Genomic DNA, 17,863 nt, shown 5'->3' with positions numbered 1-17,863 from the left:
TATTCTGGATTTCTATATTAAAGTTCTATTCTCGGCACCTACGACTTCATTAGTTTCACCTTCATGCAAACTCCAAAACTAAACAATATTTTATATTAGTTGTACTGCTCACTTGGTAATTGTGTATTATAGCGACCACACTCATACATTTAAAATTCGTGCGTTAAATTTACTTAATGTATATTTCCAAAAAAAAAAAAAAATCTAGAATCATCCAACCCAAATAAAAAATTTATTCATTTAGTTCTTAGTGGATTCACTTTGTCAATTATTCGCATACAGATATTTGAAAATGATAACAATCAAGAATTCCTAGATGAATTGGTTAAGAAACGGCGACACTGGCTCAATCTGTCAATAATCTGTAATCTGTCAATTGACAGAATTCTAACACCTCTCTGTAAAGTAGGTCGAATTCCTTCTCTTTTAAAGATATTCATTGTTTATTTTTAGATCTAGTTTCGGACCTAATCCCGCCCACTACTTGGTTAGCGGACCATTTTTATTGTAGACGTTTTTTTGATTGGCCAATCCAATTAGGTCTATCTTAATGCAAATAACAAATTTGGAATCAGTGCCAAAAGAAGAAAGATTTGCCTAACTAGGAGATTCAATATTGGAAAAAAAAACTTTGAGTGAAATTTAATACTTCCAAAATCATATAGGAAACTATTTTCTGATCAAGAATGCAGAAACCTCCCTTTTATTAAAGCTAAATAAATGGGAAGAAACACAGGCAAAATTAATTTTGTAAAAGAAGCTCTTTTCAGAAATCATAATTTTGCAAGCCAGCTTGAATTTCTGTCAACCTTCAAATTTGCAATGAACTGAAGAAAACTAGGCTCCATGATTAGATACCGAAAAAAGCCGTATCTATAAGTTTTCAAAACTAGATTAAAAAACGAAAAAGAACAACCACAAATTTCAACAACGTCATGGTTACAAAAATGATTTTTAGGAGCACAACAATAATTTACATTTTATTCTTTTTTTTTGCATTTTCCAGGCTATAACACTTACACTTACAATGACAGCAGTCACACAAAACGAGTAGAAGACGAAATTCTTAGCGTAACCTATGAAGATGGAAAATGGAGTAAGCCTTATTTTGATTGTGGTGGTGGAAACATCTGGATGATGACCTACACTGTTCCATTTTTCGGCTTTGCTAACGGTACCTACTTTTTTAAGTAAGTGATAAATTATTATAGTTATTTGAAATTCAAGATTACCAAAGTTTTATCAGTTGGATTTAATAAAGAGCAAACGATCTCCCAGGTACTATCTAGTTTTAATGGTTGTTTCGTTTAAAACAGGCGGTCGTAGAAGCTCGTAAGGACACTTGGGTCAGAAATAAAACTTCTAGCCCCATTTTAAAATAATGGTTATAAGACTTAAGATTCATGTTGTGGTTAAGAAATATGAGACTAGGTAGATCTTTTAATTTCTGAGATTGGCTAAAGCTGTCGAGTTGAAGTTTTCAGGGGATGCTGGAGGTGGAATGCTTAACTAAATCAATAGATAATTCGGAGCACAGGCGTTCTAGAAAAAACAAAAAGAGTAGGCTTTTAAAGCACAGTAATGAGCAATAATAAAACTTAAAACGTAAATAAATAAAGTCTTCGGGAAAATCTCCAAAGCACCTGAGGTAAAACCCATATAGCTTTGTCTATGAAAATCTTTGGTTTTTCCTCCGAAATTGATCCCCCTTCTATGTATGTATCAGGAGATATGTATATTATTAAATCTTATTTATATATACTCATAAGATAAATTCTGCTTTCGTACGTAATTTGGCGTGTTTACTTGGCTTGATTAAAACATTCTCGGGTTTCAAGACCGTGCTTAAGACTACCCATAGTCAAATTTAAGCAAGTCAGAGTTTTCATGTACCATTGAGGAGATGTGATATCGTAAAACATCATTTTATCTCGTCCGTCATAAATTTTTTAATGTGTGTTTTAAGTGTGTGACCAAACTAGTTAGAATTAATTGGACAGTCTTTTCCTAACTGTTGTATAGCTGGTGCATATTGCGCAGTATTCGCCACAATTGTTCCACTACACAACAAGGGGCCAAAGGCAACATGCGATAATTACCGCCCGATTAGCCTAAAATGTCAAGCTGCCAAAATTCTCACCATATTATACTTCAATGAGTCAGAGCCTTGAAAGGCTTTAGCCAATCTGGAAAAATTTAACATTTACCTAGACTCTTTCATAAATCCCGTATTTTGATTTGAAACGCGGAAAATCAACTAATGTATTTGTTAAGCAAAAATACTTCAAACAAACTTGTTTTGACTGCTATAAGACTGTCTTAACATTTGGTTTATGAATTCCAAGGTCAAAATACACTTTGAATGGCAATAATTACAGCTTAAGTCTTTGGATAGTCACAAGACGTCTTAACAACGAGTTTGTATCGCTGGGAGGGGGGGGGGGTGCCTTAGAAATTCCAAGGGTAAAATGGAAAAAAATATCGAATGTCATGGATTGACATAGCCTACTCCCAACGGGCCTTTTACATCAACCCCATCTGGATGGCTGGTATATGACAGGTAGGTGTTTCCATTATGCCTGGTGGAACGGCTACTAAAATAAAATAAAAAAAAAACGACAAAAAATTGGTAAAAAAAATATGAAAGAAAATGTGAAGGATAAGCATCGTGTGTGGAGGCTGGGACACGGAACAGATGCTTTGCGAGATAGTCCTTTTTGACCATCTGGGTAGCATAGAAACCTTTTGCGCCTATGGTATCCTTGTAGGATACTGTTGCATGTAGGCCTAAGTGTGTTACATTAACAATTTAAAAGTACGATTAATTGAATAAATTTTTAATGTTTAGATATTCACATCAACATACTGTAAATGGCTAGAAATAGAGATTGGTGCTCAAAAATTGCCAAATTGCTGAATATTGGACGGGTTTGTGTTACGTTGCTTTTGAAGGTCTACGTTTGACTAATTTCAAATTCTAATGAATTTCCCGGGCTAGAAAATTTCCGTTTTGGATATAATCGACCTAGATTCTAAACATGTGTTGGTTGCCCAGAGGCTTATAGACTTCTGGTAAATTTGCCAGTGGACTCGGAAAGCAGTGTTGCCACTTGACAGATACCGAAAAGCGGTGCCGGTCGATGAAAAAAGCGGTGTTTTTGCGGTATCCTATCTACCGAAACATGGTAAAACTTATGGTATATTGTATGCCGTGCTATTGTATGCCAGTGAGTACTGGAAACTAGATGTTGGGACAGAGAAAAGACTCACAGCTTTCAAAAATATGTGCTTGAGACGCGTGCTAAATATCAGTTGGCGTCAAAGAGTCAGCAACATTAAGGTCCACAGAAGAACTGGCCAGCCGCTAATTACTGAAATGATTAAGAAGAAGAGATGGAGCTATCTTGGCCAAGTCTTTTAGATGGAGGACTCAAGAATCCCGAACCAGGTTCAACAATGGCAGCCGCATGGGCGTCGACGGAGGGGAAGACCGAGAAACACGCTCAGACGCACGTACGATCGTGATCTACGCAGTGTTCACACATCACTACAACCCCAGTGGGAGGATGTACTCTCCGCAGCGCCAATACGTAACGTTTACCGACGCTTCGTCGATGCCCTATGTACCCCAGATAGCTCAGGAGGACCTAAGTAAGTAAGTAATGCAAATACGGTACGTGGTCTTCAACAAAAAACTTACTTTTTAAAAGCAATTAATTCCCTGCTACTTTTCTAGCAAATAGATATTATTTTTTAAGCGGTGGATTTTGCCATGGACTTTGAACAGGAAAGGTAGAACAAAAATGAAGAGAGACATCCCCCAGATACCCATCCCATATAAAGAGAGAAAAATAGTCTCCAATGATAAATTCATATCTTTTTCCCACTTTCTGGCACTCCCACTCGTTCTTCCTCACTAATGGCTTGACCAGACCACCCGTTCTCTAGAAAATTGGAAGGTGGATAACCTCCTTTTTTTCTGTTTTAAACTAGATTAAAAGTTTATTTATCAATATTTATTTCATTTTCGGTGCATTCTCGAGAAATACTATGAATAATGTCGTTTTTTTCCCATTTTTTTTGTATTTTTGGATCCTCTGATATACCGGCCTTGAAAACGAGAAAAAGAGACACATGTGCCAGTCTACACTTCAGTGCCAGCCCGCCCCATTTTTTTAAGAGAGTAGATAGTTGGACGCACTCCAAAAGACGAGAATGCTAGATTGAAAAGTTTTTATTGGCTCAGCAAATATGCCTAACGACGTTCTTGGACCAGATGCTCATTTTCCCCCCCTTTTTAATTTTTGACGCTTTGCGCTACAGAAGTAGTATTTACACAACTTACTTCCTTTAAATTTCGAAAAAAATAATTTAAATAAGGATAAAGTTTGTAGCGATACTTTTTTACAATTATTAAATTTTCGAGAGAGCATATTATTTATTTGCTTTAAAAAATCATTAGCATGGTTCGGTTTTTGATTTGTCAGCATATTTTTAATCCTTCCCTGGCCCCAAAGAAAGGAAGATACATAAGTGCCCAAGACATAACTGTTTGAAACTTTATTTCCTGAGCCCCCCCCCCCATTTTCTTCACCGAAGCTTGACTCCATCACCGGGACAAACCCTAGTTAAAATGATTGATCGAAATCAACTGTTGAAGGTATTTGGAGGCGAGAACTAGGCTTGAAAATATTGCATCTAGCTTCATGTGCACTTACGGGGTTTGTGGTTACCTTAAGGCCATTTTTTTATACCAAAAGTAACTCTTGCAGCTTTTATGGGAGAAATAATGCATAATGACCCTGAGATGTGGCATTGTCTGGAAAAAGAGAGAAATAGAAAACGAAATGGATAGCAAAAGAGCGTTACTATGATCACGACTAGATTTTAGTGAGAATTATCATATTCAAGATACTAAAACGTTGAAAGGAATCATTCACATAGGCAGACAAAGGTCATTTGGTATCAGACAGCGTGGTCATACTCGTCAAGACCTACATTGGCCGCACTATACAAATAATTTTGATTCACAGCAGTGCTGTCACTTGAGGTTGCTTTACCGTCCACTTGAAGTACACGTTTAACAAGTCTCAGTTCTAGCCCCCCTTGCCATGGCTTGACCTTCCTTTTTGCTGACGGTTCAGACCATTTGTTATTAATGTCAACGAAAGAGTTAGCAAATAAATCTGATGACGTTTTAGTGAACTAAGATAATTTGCTGACGTTTTATTGAACTAAGATGATTTTTCTGACGTTTTACTGAACTAAGATGAATTTGCATGCCTGTTTTGACTTCCTCTAAAAAACAAAAAGGCGCTCAGCATTGACGTTTGATATTGGCAATGAAAAAAGTATTGTATCAATTTTGAAACGTTTATCAACATTACTGCTCCAGTTGCAGATTTTAGTGTGAGGATTTGGCACTAATACACCACTATGACAGAGTCGTCCAAATTTTCAAGATTCAATCCTTCAGATAAAGTTACACTCGATATGAACTACCATTCCTGGTCCAATTTTGCCTTATTCCTTATGCCAGAGGTATAGTACTAAAATAATTACTGATGACTAGGAACTCTTAGCTTGTAACTAGAGGGGTCAGTAAATAGAGAAAGTCATTCATCTTTTCAGAGCAGCAAAAACGATCTAGAATTGGTTTGATGTTCTCATGTGAGGGATCTTTAATAACAAGAGTCCCAATACAACGTGTGAGTATCCCACAACTCAAGAATACGCCTTTTCGAGTTTTCAAATGAAAGCCAACAGGTGGAAGCCAAGGCAAGGAATATGTGTTGTTCCACCTGAGTGAAGACTCAGATATATTTATTCCTAAATGCATCTTGTCATTTTGCACTGTGTTAAAAGTAATTGCAAATTTTTTTGCATAAATCTTCGAGATTCTTAGTTATTTTTACAATTATGACTTGCAACCAGGGCATATTAATGACAGCTACGCCCGTCTTCTTAACATATTCCGTCCCTCTAACCAACTGAATGAAAATAATAGATAGTGATCCATGATTACACTCTAACAGAGCAAGTGAATCTACCAGTAAATCCATTATGACATTACAGAAACTGACACAGAGTTGTTTGGCTACAGACTGATCTATTGTCTAGTCAATATCCACTCAGAAAAGGTTAGTTTTTTTTAGATTGACAAGAAGCTTTTCATGAAGATGAAATGCCAGAGCCTGTTAGCAATGCTGGTTGCTTTTATTCCAATCAGACTAGCATGGGTCAGCAAATTCGGCCATGGCATACGCTTCACGAACTTCAGCAAGTTGTCAGTGACCGAATAGGGTATATCATGTTCAACAAGAAATGAGACAAGCGCTTCAATTGTGGTCTCCTTTTCGTTTTTGAAAAAAGTGATGAACAAGGGGCAGAGTCTGAGAAGACGAAGCAATCCATATATTTTCATTAACCACTGACAATTAAGGTTACAGATGGGCTGCCCAATGGAACCAATGAAACAGCCTAGGCTACAAAAAGGAATAAGTGGTTTATAACCTGCTTCCTCTGGACAGCAACTTTGCATTCATATTTGATTTGAATGAATGATATGCAATAAGAAATCAGGTAAAAATTAAAAAATATATAATTTTTCTAAATTTTGGAATGCATGTTCTACAGGAAATGAATGTTAGGCTATATTTAAATGCAGTATTAAGTTCTAAATGAAATAGTGTTTTTATTTCTTAACCATAGTTCTGCATTCTGAATTTCACACATATTTACAGGAACTTCTTTTACTGCATACTGTTTAGTCTATTTGACTGTAAAAGTGGAAAGGTAATGCCCAAAAGAAGCAAGATAGGATGGCCTGGGACTACTTATTTACTAAATTCTAATATAGTATTCGCTCTGCTTTGCAGTGTCTGTACACCTATGGTTGAAAATTGCTTTCATTCTGCCACCTGACCGATGTGTAAAATATTTGCTGTTAAAAGCACGTTAATTACTAGTTTGAATTTTCGGGATTTCCGCAGTAACTTATCCAGCCGTATGTCATTAGAAGTAGAGAACAAACATTTGTCCATTTCCCCGTGCGGTGACATTACTTAGGATAAATTTTGTGATAAAAGTTATTTTGCAGTACAAGCACGCTGATCAAAGTCATTTCGCGATATAATTGCGGTATGCGGTATAATAAAAAAAAAGTGCGGCATTTCTCTCCAAATGGCGGTATTATACCGCTAAATGCGGTATAAGTGGCAATACAGTCGGAAAGAAACAAGTCAGCTCTTTATGTTTTTGCAGGAGACGCATTGGAGGTGTCCGATAGCGTCAATCACATGCGAGCTATGAACTCTCTATTCCACAGTGGTGTGAGTACGACAAATAAATTTTTGTATGTCTATTCGATAGTGTTTGCCAAATAAAGAGGCATGGTATTAAAACAAACTAATATTAGAAGAAGATTTGAGGCAAAGTAGGGTTGTTATCCATGTTGTTTTCAAACATGCTATCTCCAAGAATCTGGACCACGTCTCATCATTTCTTTACTTCACGGCACAGACTTAGTTTACAAGGCCATACAAGACTTATCTGCTATTTTTTCTTCTCAGCAGATGGAAAGCATACTTAAAAGATAACCTGAACCAACTGCAAAGTGATTTTCTGTCTATCGGACTTTCCATTTATATCGACAAGTATAAGTTTCAAACATTCAACGCAGCAAGAAGTGACAATGTTACCCTTAGAAATCATGCTGTTCCTGGAGTCTCAGACTTGAAATATCTTGGCATAATGAAATAAAAAATGACCAACCAAACTATGCCAATCATTTTGAAGTGTGTAACTACCACCATTCATTGTGCATACGGTTTATTGCGCTTAATCGGGGGCGGTACTACAGGAAATTGCTTGCTTGAATTTATCACTCAGTGTACAAACCTCATATTATTTACCCTCTTATTTACCCATTCCCCATAATTTCGGAGAGAGAAACCGATAAAAACAAGAAGCGCTTTTTTGGACACAAAAGATACCTATGTTTATTTTGTTTATTATTCCTATCAGTTTTTTATTCCTTATTTCCGATGTTTATTACAGCACCAAAATTTTCGTCTCGAAAACTTTGGATTAACGATTCTGATTGAACCTGGTCAAAATTTCTTGAGAAGTCTTTGATAAAAGAAACACTATATTGATGACGACTTTCTTCAATGATAGTCTGTGTTTTTTTTTTCTTGGTGTGCTTAGTTGCCTTTTTATTTTTATTTTTTGCTCCACTAGACTTTTTTGTAGATGGTGGTTAAATAAATCATTATTATTATTACTAATTGTATAGGTTGAAAAAACTCCGATGGAATTTGTGGCTTTAGGGGAGAACAAAAATGGGCTTCTGGACATAGTGGATCTGTGGAATAGTATTGATAAAGTGGGATAGAATGGAGATTAGAGCAAATCCCTTCCTTTTCCAAATCCTTTTGCAAATTTGATAATAAAATGAAGAGGATATTGCTATCTGGACTCTACAACATCACCCATTAATTTCTATGACTGATCCTCGATGCTTGAACTTTTCGATCTTTGTAATGGTTCAACGGTAGGAATTAGCAGAATTTGTAATTAGTCATGGCTTTAAACATGATCCAAGTGGCTTGCTTATAGTTTGATTTTGTGCAGTTTTTATTTAATTTTATTAGAATCTGTCAAGATGAAAATATATCATCATCATTAAAGTCCATAAATCTCTCTTGAACAAAAAGAAAAAGAAAAAAAGAAGTAAAATTATATGCAGCCAATATTATTCTTTGAAGTTTGTTATAGAAAATATTTTCCATTTGTAACCCCACAAATACAGTTGAAATTGGTGTTGGTATAAGATTACTTCATATAATTTGAGCTGAGAATTAGATGGAAGTTATTACGTTGAATGGATTTTTCCTAACAGGTAAGTAGGATTATTTTTTTTTGTAAGATATTTTGGCTCTCGAACCACAAACTTTTCTTTGTTAGAGATACTAAAATATTACCCCTCTAAATCCTTTCAAGAGCACTTAATAAGACTTGGGCTAGTAAAACTTGCGGCATTTGGCCAAAGGCTGATAGGGTAATAAAATGCAGAATTTAAGACTTCTTAACAATAGGAAGTAGAATAAAAGGGATCCAAAAGAAAAAGAAAATGCTTGAAGATTTCTTAGCTTCGAAGGACTATTTTACACTCAAGAAGCTTTGTTTATTGAAATTGTACCCCTACAATACACAATTATTATGTTTTAAGGCTGCTCAAATCTTTTTTACGCCCTTCACCAGAATTATAGGAGCACGTTTAGGAATTGGAACCCATAGTCACTAGCGTAGACTTTGTAAAGAGTGATGTGCCTCCCATGCACAAATTTCTTTCTCTTTTGTCTTTTCTTGCCTAATCAACTAAAACGGATTCCCACAGAAACTTGAGAAATCAATGCAGTCTCTGGGTGCGATGGCCAAGAATTATTCAAGTTGTAACTTAAAACAGAGGCATCATTTATATTTTTTAATTTCAAAGTTGTCATGCCACATTTTGTTAAAATCAGAGACATACAAAAACTTTTAATCAGTGTGATGGAAGATACAAAGCTTCTTGGTCCCAATCCACTCCAGTTTGCCCTGTACCTGAATTTGCTCACAAACACATGTTTTGAATCTTTTAATTCGTGATCAGTCAGAAATGATTTAGGAAATATTCATAAAAACTAAATATAATCAATAAGAAAAATTAAGACATACGATTGTCCTTATAAACATGTTTTACTTTTTTCCTACTTACGGTTATTTGAGAAATATATCAGGAATGGTCCTAAATGATTAAATGTTTATCCGTAAAAAACATAAAGATAGTTTTACCGTTTAAATTAAAAAAAAAGAAAAAAAAAGAAGAATGTTTGATGAGTGATGTTTAATTTCCATCACATTAGGCATTTAAGAATTTTAGAAACTGCTTGTTACAACTTTGAGGGTACCAAAGGTATGAAGACGGTCCAAGATCAAAACACGAAAAATAGATATTTCACAATGGCATTCCGTAACCATTTTGAAATCAGGGTCATGCAAGGGCTTTAATCTAATTGATTAGATGGCACAAAGTGGGACCCTTGTGCTTCTTCCGCCTCCAACACTATAGTCTCAATATTTGGCCTCTGCTCTTTTAGGGGATTATTTAGCATCGTGCCCCAAATGAGAAGAATATGACAAACTACTCATTTGAGCATTTTTTCATGGTTAGAGTATATTTTAACCTCTTATAAATGTAGTTATTATACGTAGTTTTTCATTTTTTCTGCACTGTATTGAGCATTTGAAGTAAAAGCTTAATATATATAAAATCTAACATTTTTAGCATTAGGATATTTTTTTAAAGTAATAAGTAAGTTTTATGTGATCATAGCTAGTAAATAATCATTAGCAATCAGTCAATATTCGGAAAAGTAATTATAATTGGTTTATGTTCATTATGATTTTTGGTTGTCAAAAGGTATTTTTGGTTGGTATCAGCAGTATCTTAGGAACGGCTTGGAAGTATAATCTTAAAGGGCATGATGAGGGCGATGCTCAACTGACCAATAGGCATTAGTACACTGCGCCACAGTATACAAGCTTTGTATACTGCGCCTGCTACTACTGTTACTACTACTAGTACTACTAATAATCCTACTAGTACTACTCTGACTACTATGGCCACTAGGACTAAGGGTATGAAGGTGAAATTTTCAGGGGATATTGAGGGGAAACTTGAACTAAATCAAAACATACTGTGAGCATACAGGATGTCAAAAAGGTGTATCAACAATAACTTGCGAACGGCTTGGAGTATGAAGTTGAAACTTAGACGGCTTGTTGTGGGGTATGTTGAACAAACCAAAAGGCAGTATTTTCATGCTACTACTACTACTTCTATTGCTACTTCTTCTACTATTACTACACTACTCCTCATTATACGACTGCTAATTCTATTACTACTGCTATTACTACTACTGATAAAGCTAAGGATATTAAGGTGACAATTTCAGGGAATATTCAAAGGATGTTGCACAAATCGAAACACATTATGTGCATTCATGTTGTCAATAGGACGTATCAGCAATATCCTGGTTGTAAAATTCCGGCTATCAAAAGAACGTATCAGCAATATCCCAGGAACTGTTTAGGGTATTAGGCTGAAACTTTCTGCGTTGGCTAACAGGGATATTGAAAAAAAGGTGCTATATGCATCCTGGTACTAATGCTTCTGCTAAAACTACTGCTACTACTGAAGCTAAAGGTATCAAGATAAATCTTTCATGGAATGTTTAGCCGGATGTTGAACTAAATCAAAACACACAACTAGAATGTAGATGGTCAAAAAGGCGAAAGGGATTAGGGCTTAAAGGGGAAGGGATTAGGGCTTAGAGCATCAAAATGAAACTTTCAGGGTGTTGAGGCGGAGTTTGAACTAACAAGAGACACTATGCGCATACTATTACTGTTACTACTGATACTATAATTACTACTACTGGTACGGCTAACTTATACAGCTATTACTGCTACTACACAAACTACTGTAACTATTGCTACTTCTACAAACAATACTACTACCACTGCTACTACTATGACTACTACTAGTCGTAGTACTAGTGATAGTACTAGTAGTAGTAGTACTAAAGATAAGAATTCTGCAGCAAAATTTTCAGCGTTGGTTAAGGAGGATTTTCAACTGAACCGAAAAGGCACACTGTGAATGCTATTGCTACTAAAATAGTTGTAGCAGGAATAGTAGTAGCTGTACTAGTAATGGTAGTAACAGTAGTAGCAGTAGTATTAATAGCAGTGTTAGTGTGCATATATTACATTTTGGTCAGTTGAGCATCCCCCTCATTAGGCCCTGGAAGTTCCAGCTTAATACGCTAAGCCGTTCCTAAGATATTGCTGGTGTGCCCTTTTAACAACCGGTAGGTTCATAGTGTGTTTTGATTTAGTCCAATTTCTTCCTTAACATGTTTTGGAAATATCACCTTAATATCCTCAGCCTTAGTAGTAGTCGTGATAAAAATAGTAGTTGTAGAAGCAGTGGTAGTAGTGGTGGTGCTAAGAGTTCCAATAGTAATAGAAGTAGCAGTAGCAGTATTCGTATTATTAGTAGTTGTGGTAGTAACAGTATCAGCATCCATATATTTCCTTGTGGCTAATTGATTTTCCCTCTCATCATTTTTTGAAATTCCCAACTAAATACTCTTATGTCATTCCTGAGATAGCGCTAGTTTTCTATAATCATACAAACATAATGAAATACTATCAGTTTGTTTATCTGTACCAATTTTATCGATATATGTTAAATAAACTGTTTGAAATAATTTTTGTTCGTTTTAAGTTTAAACTTCACGATTTACTTCCGTCAAAAAAACTTTGCTTTTTAAAATTAATCTTTGCCCGTTTTAATTGAAATTTAACGAAGAAGCGGCACTGCCTTGATCTATTTCTTTCTGGGCTGGGAAGCGCCCCGCATATACAGAAAAATTTCCGTTCGTTTTAAGTTTTAATGTTACTCTTTACACTTTACTTCCAGTTGAAAAATTTTTTTTATTTAATTTGTGACAGTTTTCAAGTGATGCTAGGAAATACCCCCCCCCCTTGTAAAATTTCTCCTTGAAAAACCCAAAAATTTTTCTTCCCATGGAAAACTCTTACCTTAGAAAATACTCCCCTGCAAAAATCGCACACTAAAAAATGTCTGAATGTTTCTCAATAATAAATACTAGGCTTTATGTGAAACTCTTTCTTTGGAGACTATGGGAACCAAAACAAACAACAAATTGACGAATTCGAATATTTTGGTATAAATATTTTTTTTTAGAAATACTAAAAGAAAATGTAAAACGGACGTAATGCCTTTCTTATGCAGAATTTATCGGAAAAAAAATCAAGCTAAAAATCGCTCAAGTTATCGCGGTTAGTCGTAATTTTTTGGCGCTGTAGGAAAAAAGAATTGGTTAAGAGTTACCGTAGTCAGCTTTTCAAATACAGGTTATCCACATTATGGTTGCAGCGGTAGCTGAAACCTACTAAAGAGCGAACCACAGCTCAAAGTAACCAAAAGTTAAAAACCGTGCTTCGAAAAAAGCTACCTAGTGAACAAATTTCCATCTAATACTGATTCAGGAATAGTAACCGTTAGTTCGGTTTGTCTTAAAAGTAAAAGTGTATTGCGTAAAGGAATTTATGGTGATGCTAAAAAGAGCCTGAAACCTTTCGGAAATGACATCAGATCAAAATGAAAAGTGTGCCATTGGAATCAGCATGGTGGAAAACTTTGTACAGGAAAATTACAGTCCCCCTCCTTGAACAGCAAAGAAAATCGCTTTTTTGCATCGACAGCACTGATCTGTCTCCCATTTTTTATTCTTTTTTTTCTAGCAGGGCTAGGGGGTGGATAGAGCATCATAGAGAGATTTGTAATAGGTCATTCAAACGGGAATTAAATTTTCTAAGTGTCCTTTTTAAGTGACCAATAAGATTGGAGGGCAACTAGCCCCCATCCCCCCAATGTCATCCAATACAAATTTTGAGAAAGTTCTTTTTTTTTCATCATAGTTCAAAGTTCCAATATCTATGATCTTAGTGATGATATGACCTTCCATAGTGCCTTGGGAAAGGGATGTACGCTGCATTGGTATGGGAGGTATCGATATCGTGCGTATCGGTATGGGCGTATTGTTATTGGGCGTTTTTCTATCGCCTGTATCTTTGACAAATATTTAGTACCTCATATAAAAGGTACTGCTCATATATTTGTCCTTCCTTCCTATAATTGCTTCAAAAATCAAATGTCTTTGAACAGCTACAGTATGAAAAGACATCAAAAAGGCAGTTTTTCTTGTAAAAAGTGATTCTATTTTATTTTGTTGTGTTTGATTAGAAAAGGCACTAGAAATTTTAATATCCGTTTAAATGGCCCTTTCGCGACATTCTAGGACTACTAGGTCGATACGATCACCCCGGGGAAAAAACAAACAAACAAACAAATAAACACGCATCCGTGACTTTTCTTCTGGCAGAGAATACAAAATTCCACATTTCTGCAGATAAGAGCTTGAAACCTTACCAGTAAGGTTCTCTGATACACTGAATTTGATAGTCTGATTTTCGGTAAGATTCTATTACTTTTAGGGGTTGTTTTCCCCTTTTTGCAAAAATAAGGCGAATTTTCTCAGACTCGTAACTTTTGATGGGTAGGCCTAACATTAAACTTTATGAAATTAAACCGTTTTTTAGAGTTTCGGTTTCTATTGAGACAAGTCGCTCTTACTATACAGTTCGTTACCACGAACTGTTTGAAAAAGTTCACCATCAGCAAATTCCAAATCATGGTTGCAGTGGCAGCTGCAACCTAGTAAAGAGCGAACCATAGCCCATAGTAACCAAAAGTTAAGAACCGCGTTTTGAAAAAAACTGCCTAGTTAAAAAAATTACGATCTGTCACTGACTCAGAAATGGTAACTATTATTTCGGTTTTTCTTAAAATTAATTTAAAAAAAAACTTTCCAAAAAATAAGTTTTTCAAAGAAAAGTAAAGGCTATTTTAAACTTAAGCTCAACAGATACAAATACCTTTTAAAATTCAAACTCAAAACGACCAGAAATTACTATTAAAGAATAAATGAAACCCAAAACGAACAGAAATTAAATAAACAATCATAGCGAAAACATACAACAAGTAATAATATAAATGAATAAATAGATTTTAGTAGAAGGGACCCTAGTACTCCCGTACGAACACATGTGCTGCCATCTACAATTGAGTCTGACTCTGATCCCAAACCATATATGGACATAGACTCCCTAGGGGAAATGGATTTCTGAGAAATTTATTGGGTAATCAAAGGGGAAGTGATTTTCCGAGAACTTGATTGCGTAATTGACTGGTAATTTTATTGATCCGATAAAGGCAAACAAGATCACGTTTCTCCTTCTAAGCCAATCAGAGGGCTGAATACATATTAGTGGGAGAGAATTGTAGAGAATATAAGGAAAGGATTTTTGCTATAGTTTTTTTTATTAGTCTGTGAATAGAATTCAAAGGAATGAGAAGAACAGTTTGGCTTTACTCATTTGGATATATATTTGTGTTGATGATGACGAGTGGACTGTTTACCCTATTAGAAGTTGATAGTGGAGTTGATGGCAATAATACAAGAGCACCAAACGTTGCGGTGGAAATCACGAGAGGATCACGGCTTTGTCTGGAATGGGATGAAGTATATGCAAGACATGTGATATCCTTGAGAAAATTTAAAATGGAGGATCAATTATGTTTCGTTGCAAAAGTTGATATAGCACATGTGAATAGACTTCAATGTGTTTTTAGTGCATTAGTGAAACATATTGAAGACAATAAACTGTATCACTAATTGTACATGCTTAGTATTTTTGTTGTTGTAATTATTCAATAAAATTGTTTTAAAATCGAAAATGGTCCCTTTCTTTTCTGGTCAGGTTAGAAGGCTAGGTCTAATGAATCATGGTCAGTCTAGAGTCAGCTGTCAGAGTGAAAGAATTGAAAAATGAATAAATTTGAGAAAGAGAGAATTAGTTCGAATATAGTGTTTATGGAAAAACATTTGATTTTGGATGACGATTTTCTCGAGTTAACTCTTCAACTCAGGATATTCTCTCGGGGAACACTTGACAATATAATGAAAACTGATTCTCCCCCATTGGACCATTGTATGAAGCTTTGTCGATGTGACTCAAATGCTTATTCTCAATTTATTGATATATTAATTGGAACAAAGCAGAATCATATCGTGGATACACTTTTGAAAATATTGCCAATGAATTCAATGTAGATGACTCCCCTCCACCATTCAAAAGAGGTGACGTCACAGAGTTACTCCTCTCTCATTCCTCCACCCTGAATTTATCCGTCGGCAGGAACAATCAGTTTCGTTTTAGCTGTGAGAGAGACAAGTGACATTGGAAACCAAAAAAAAAATGTTCTATACATGTCCATTATGCATGTACACTCTTGGCAGTTGCACTCAATGTGAGAATTGTACAATTATTGATGACTATAGTGAAAAGTGCAAATTATGTAATCCTTGTAAATTACATAGAGTCTATGCAGTACGAATTAAAGGATGTAATTTATGTCTTGAGGACAATCGTAAGTCTCATTCTAGAGGACATCTGTGCTCCAATTGTCACTATGATAAATGTGATCAGTGGGAGAATACTTACCCCGCTTTGATTGGAAAGAATCCCAAACGTGATTTTAGTTTATTTCTACGAGATTGGTATCGTCGTGGATTTAAATTATTCTGGGAGGAAGAATCTGGTCTACGATTCAACTGTTGGGCTAACAAGACCATTTGGTTTCTACGTCATCGTTGTGACGACACTGTCTATTATGACTATAAACCAAGTGATTTTTATTTGGCAGTTACCGAATGTGATTCACCATTTGAAAACACTGTATGTGATATTGCTTCAAATAGTCAGATTGAAACTCGTGAATTTCATAATATGAATGCAAATAGTATCATTGACTATACAAAGAGATATGAAAAGAGTGAAGTTACATTATACTGTAGAAAATTTGACCCTGACTTTTCAGTCAATCAAGATCAATATACAGTTAATCCAAATGATTTACCGACATTAGTGGTTCACGACAGTTGCCTATACATCGAAGAAGAAGAAGAAATCTAAAGTGAAGATTTAAAGACATTGTTGTATATATATATGCATTTTATTAATAAACAAATTTACAAACATTTTTTAAGCACTTTACTCTTAGGGCACTGAAATTTATACTATACAGGTATGAGAGGATATTTTCCCCTAGGATGTCGTTCAGACGTGGATTGTCAACACAAATGTGGAGAAACTGCTCGTAAGTATAGCCGCGACATCGGAACACAAAAAATAGTAGTGCATGGAAGCCGCAGCTTTTAGTTGTCAGATCCTGCACCCTCTTTCGATTTTGAATAATAGCTTTCCCACTGCTCTCAATATAGTTGCTGATGTGAGGTGTGTAGAATGTATAGGGTAGACCAAGAGGATCAAAAAATTAAATAGTCTTCATTGTTTGAAAGATGCACAGCCAATGACCCGTCAACACAGTCGATGGACTGCTATTAACAATAATTTAGTTATTGTTGACACTTTGAATTTTTCCAAGAAAGTCCAAGGGCAGAAAATAGGATTTGTACTGTGACGTGTAGGGATCCATATTAAATACATTAATTGTTTTACTGGTGTTCATGGCGCCAAGTCTAGTAGAACACTGCCTTTGGGAGTGATTTCCCAATAGGTTTCATATTGATTTAGTGAGATTAGTGCAATACTCTCAGCCAATGGGTTGGCAAAAGTACACTCTAAACGCACACTCCCCGTACGTACTATACTCTTATCCTGCGTGCCAGACAAATCTAGTACAATGATACCATGTGTTTTAGCAAACATATCTTCGGCTATACCATTTTCAAATAGTTGCGAATCATGATCTAGGGTTTGCATGGTCAACTCATACATTGTTATATAGGATTTATCAAAAGATAGATTGTAGAGTGGGATGCCGTTTACTTTGCACACAAGAGATGAAAGTCCAAACATCTCGAATTTATGTGGGCATCCAGTCCACGATCCTATGGCACTGGCGCTTTTTACAAATGCCAAAGCGAGTTTTGACGGAATTTCGCCATTGATAAAGGATGAATCGGTGAAGGTGCTTGACCCCATGTCGATATGACGTTGATTGGTGATTGTAAGAGGAATAAGCAGTTTAATATTATTTCCACTGACTCTAAGTTTTTCCACTGCCAAAGCAACAGAACTTATGACCTGTTGTTTGCCTACATGAAGTATTGCCGAGGTGAGGGAGAGACTTAGATCAGGA

General features: G+C 35.6%; 1 protein-coding gene across 2 annotated transcripts in view; it reads left to right on the top strand.

Annotated features, from left to right (window-relative positions):
- Window positions 1-17,863, top strand: part of LOC148946053 (uncharacterized) — a 349,628-nt gene that overhangs the window by 66,776 nt on the left and 264,989 nt on the right. For both annotated transcript variants that reach the window (XM_089097871.1, XM_089097872.1), the window contains exon 3: window positions 1,007-1,190. In XM_089097871.1, the coding sequence (XP_088953997.1) occupies window positions 1,007-1,190 (184 nt within the window). The remainder of the gene's footprint in view (window positions 1-1,006; window positions 1,191-17,863) is intronic.

The sequence above is a fragment of the Artemia sp. Qi Xiang Cuo genome, chromosome 12, assembly GCF_049724085.1.
Source record: "Artemia sp. Qi Xiang Cuo chromosome 12, ASM4972408v1, whole genome shotgun sequence".
Taxonomy (NCBI): domain Eukaryota; kingdom Metazoa; phylum Arthropoda; class Branchiopoda; order Anostraca; family Artemiidae; genus Artemia; species Artemia sp. Qi Xiang Cuo.
This window is presented reverse-complemented; position numbering and strand designations above follow the sequence as displayed.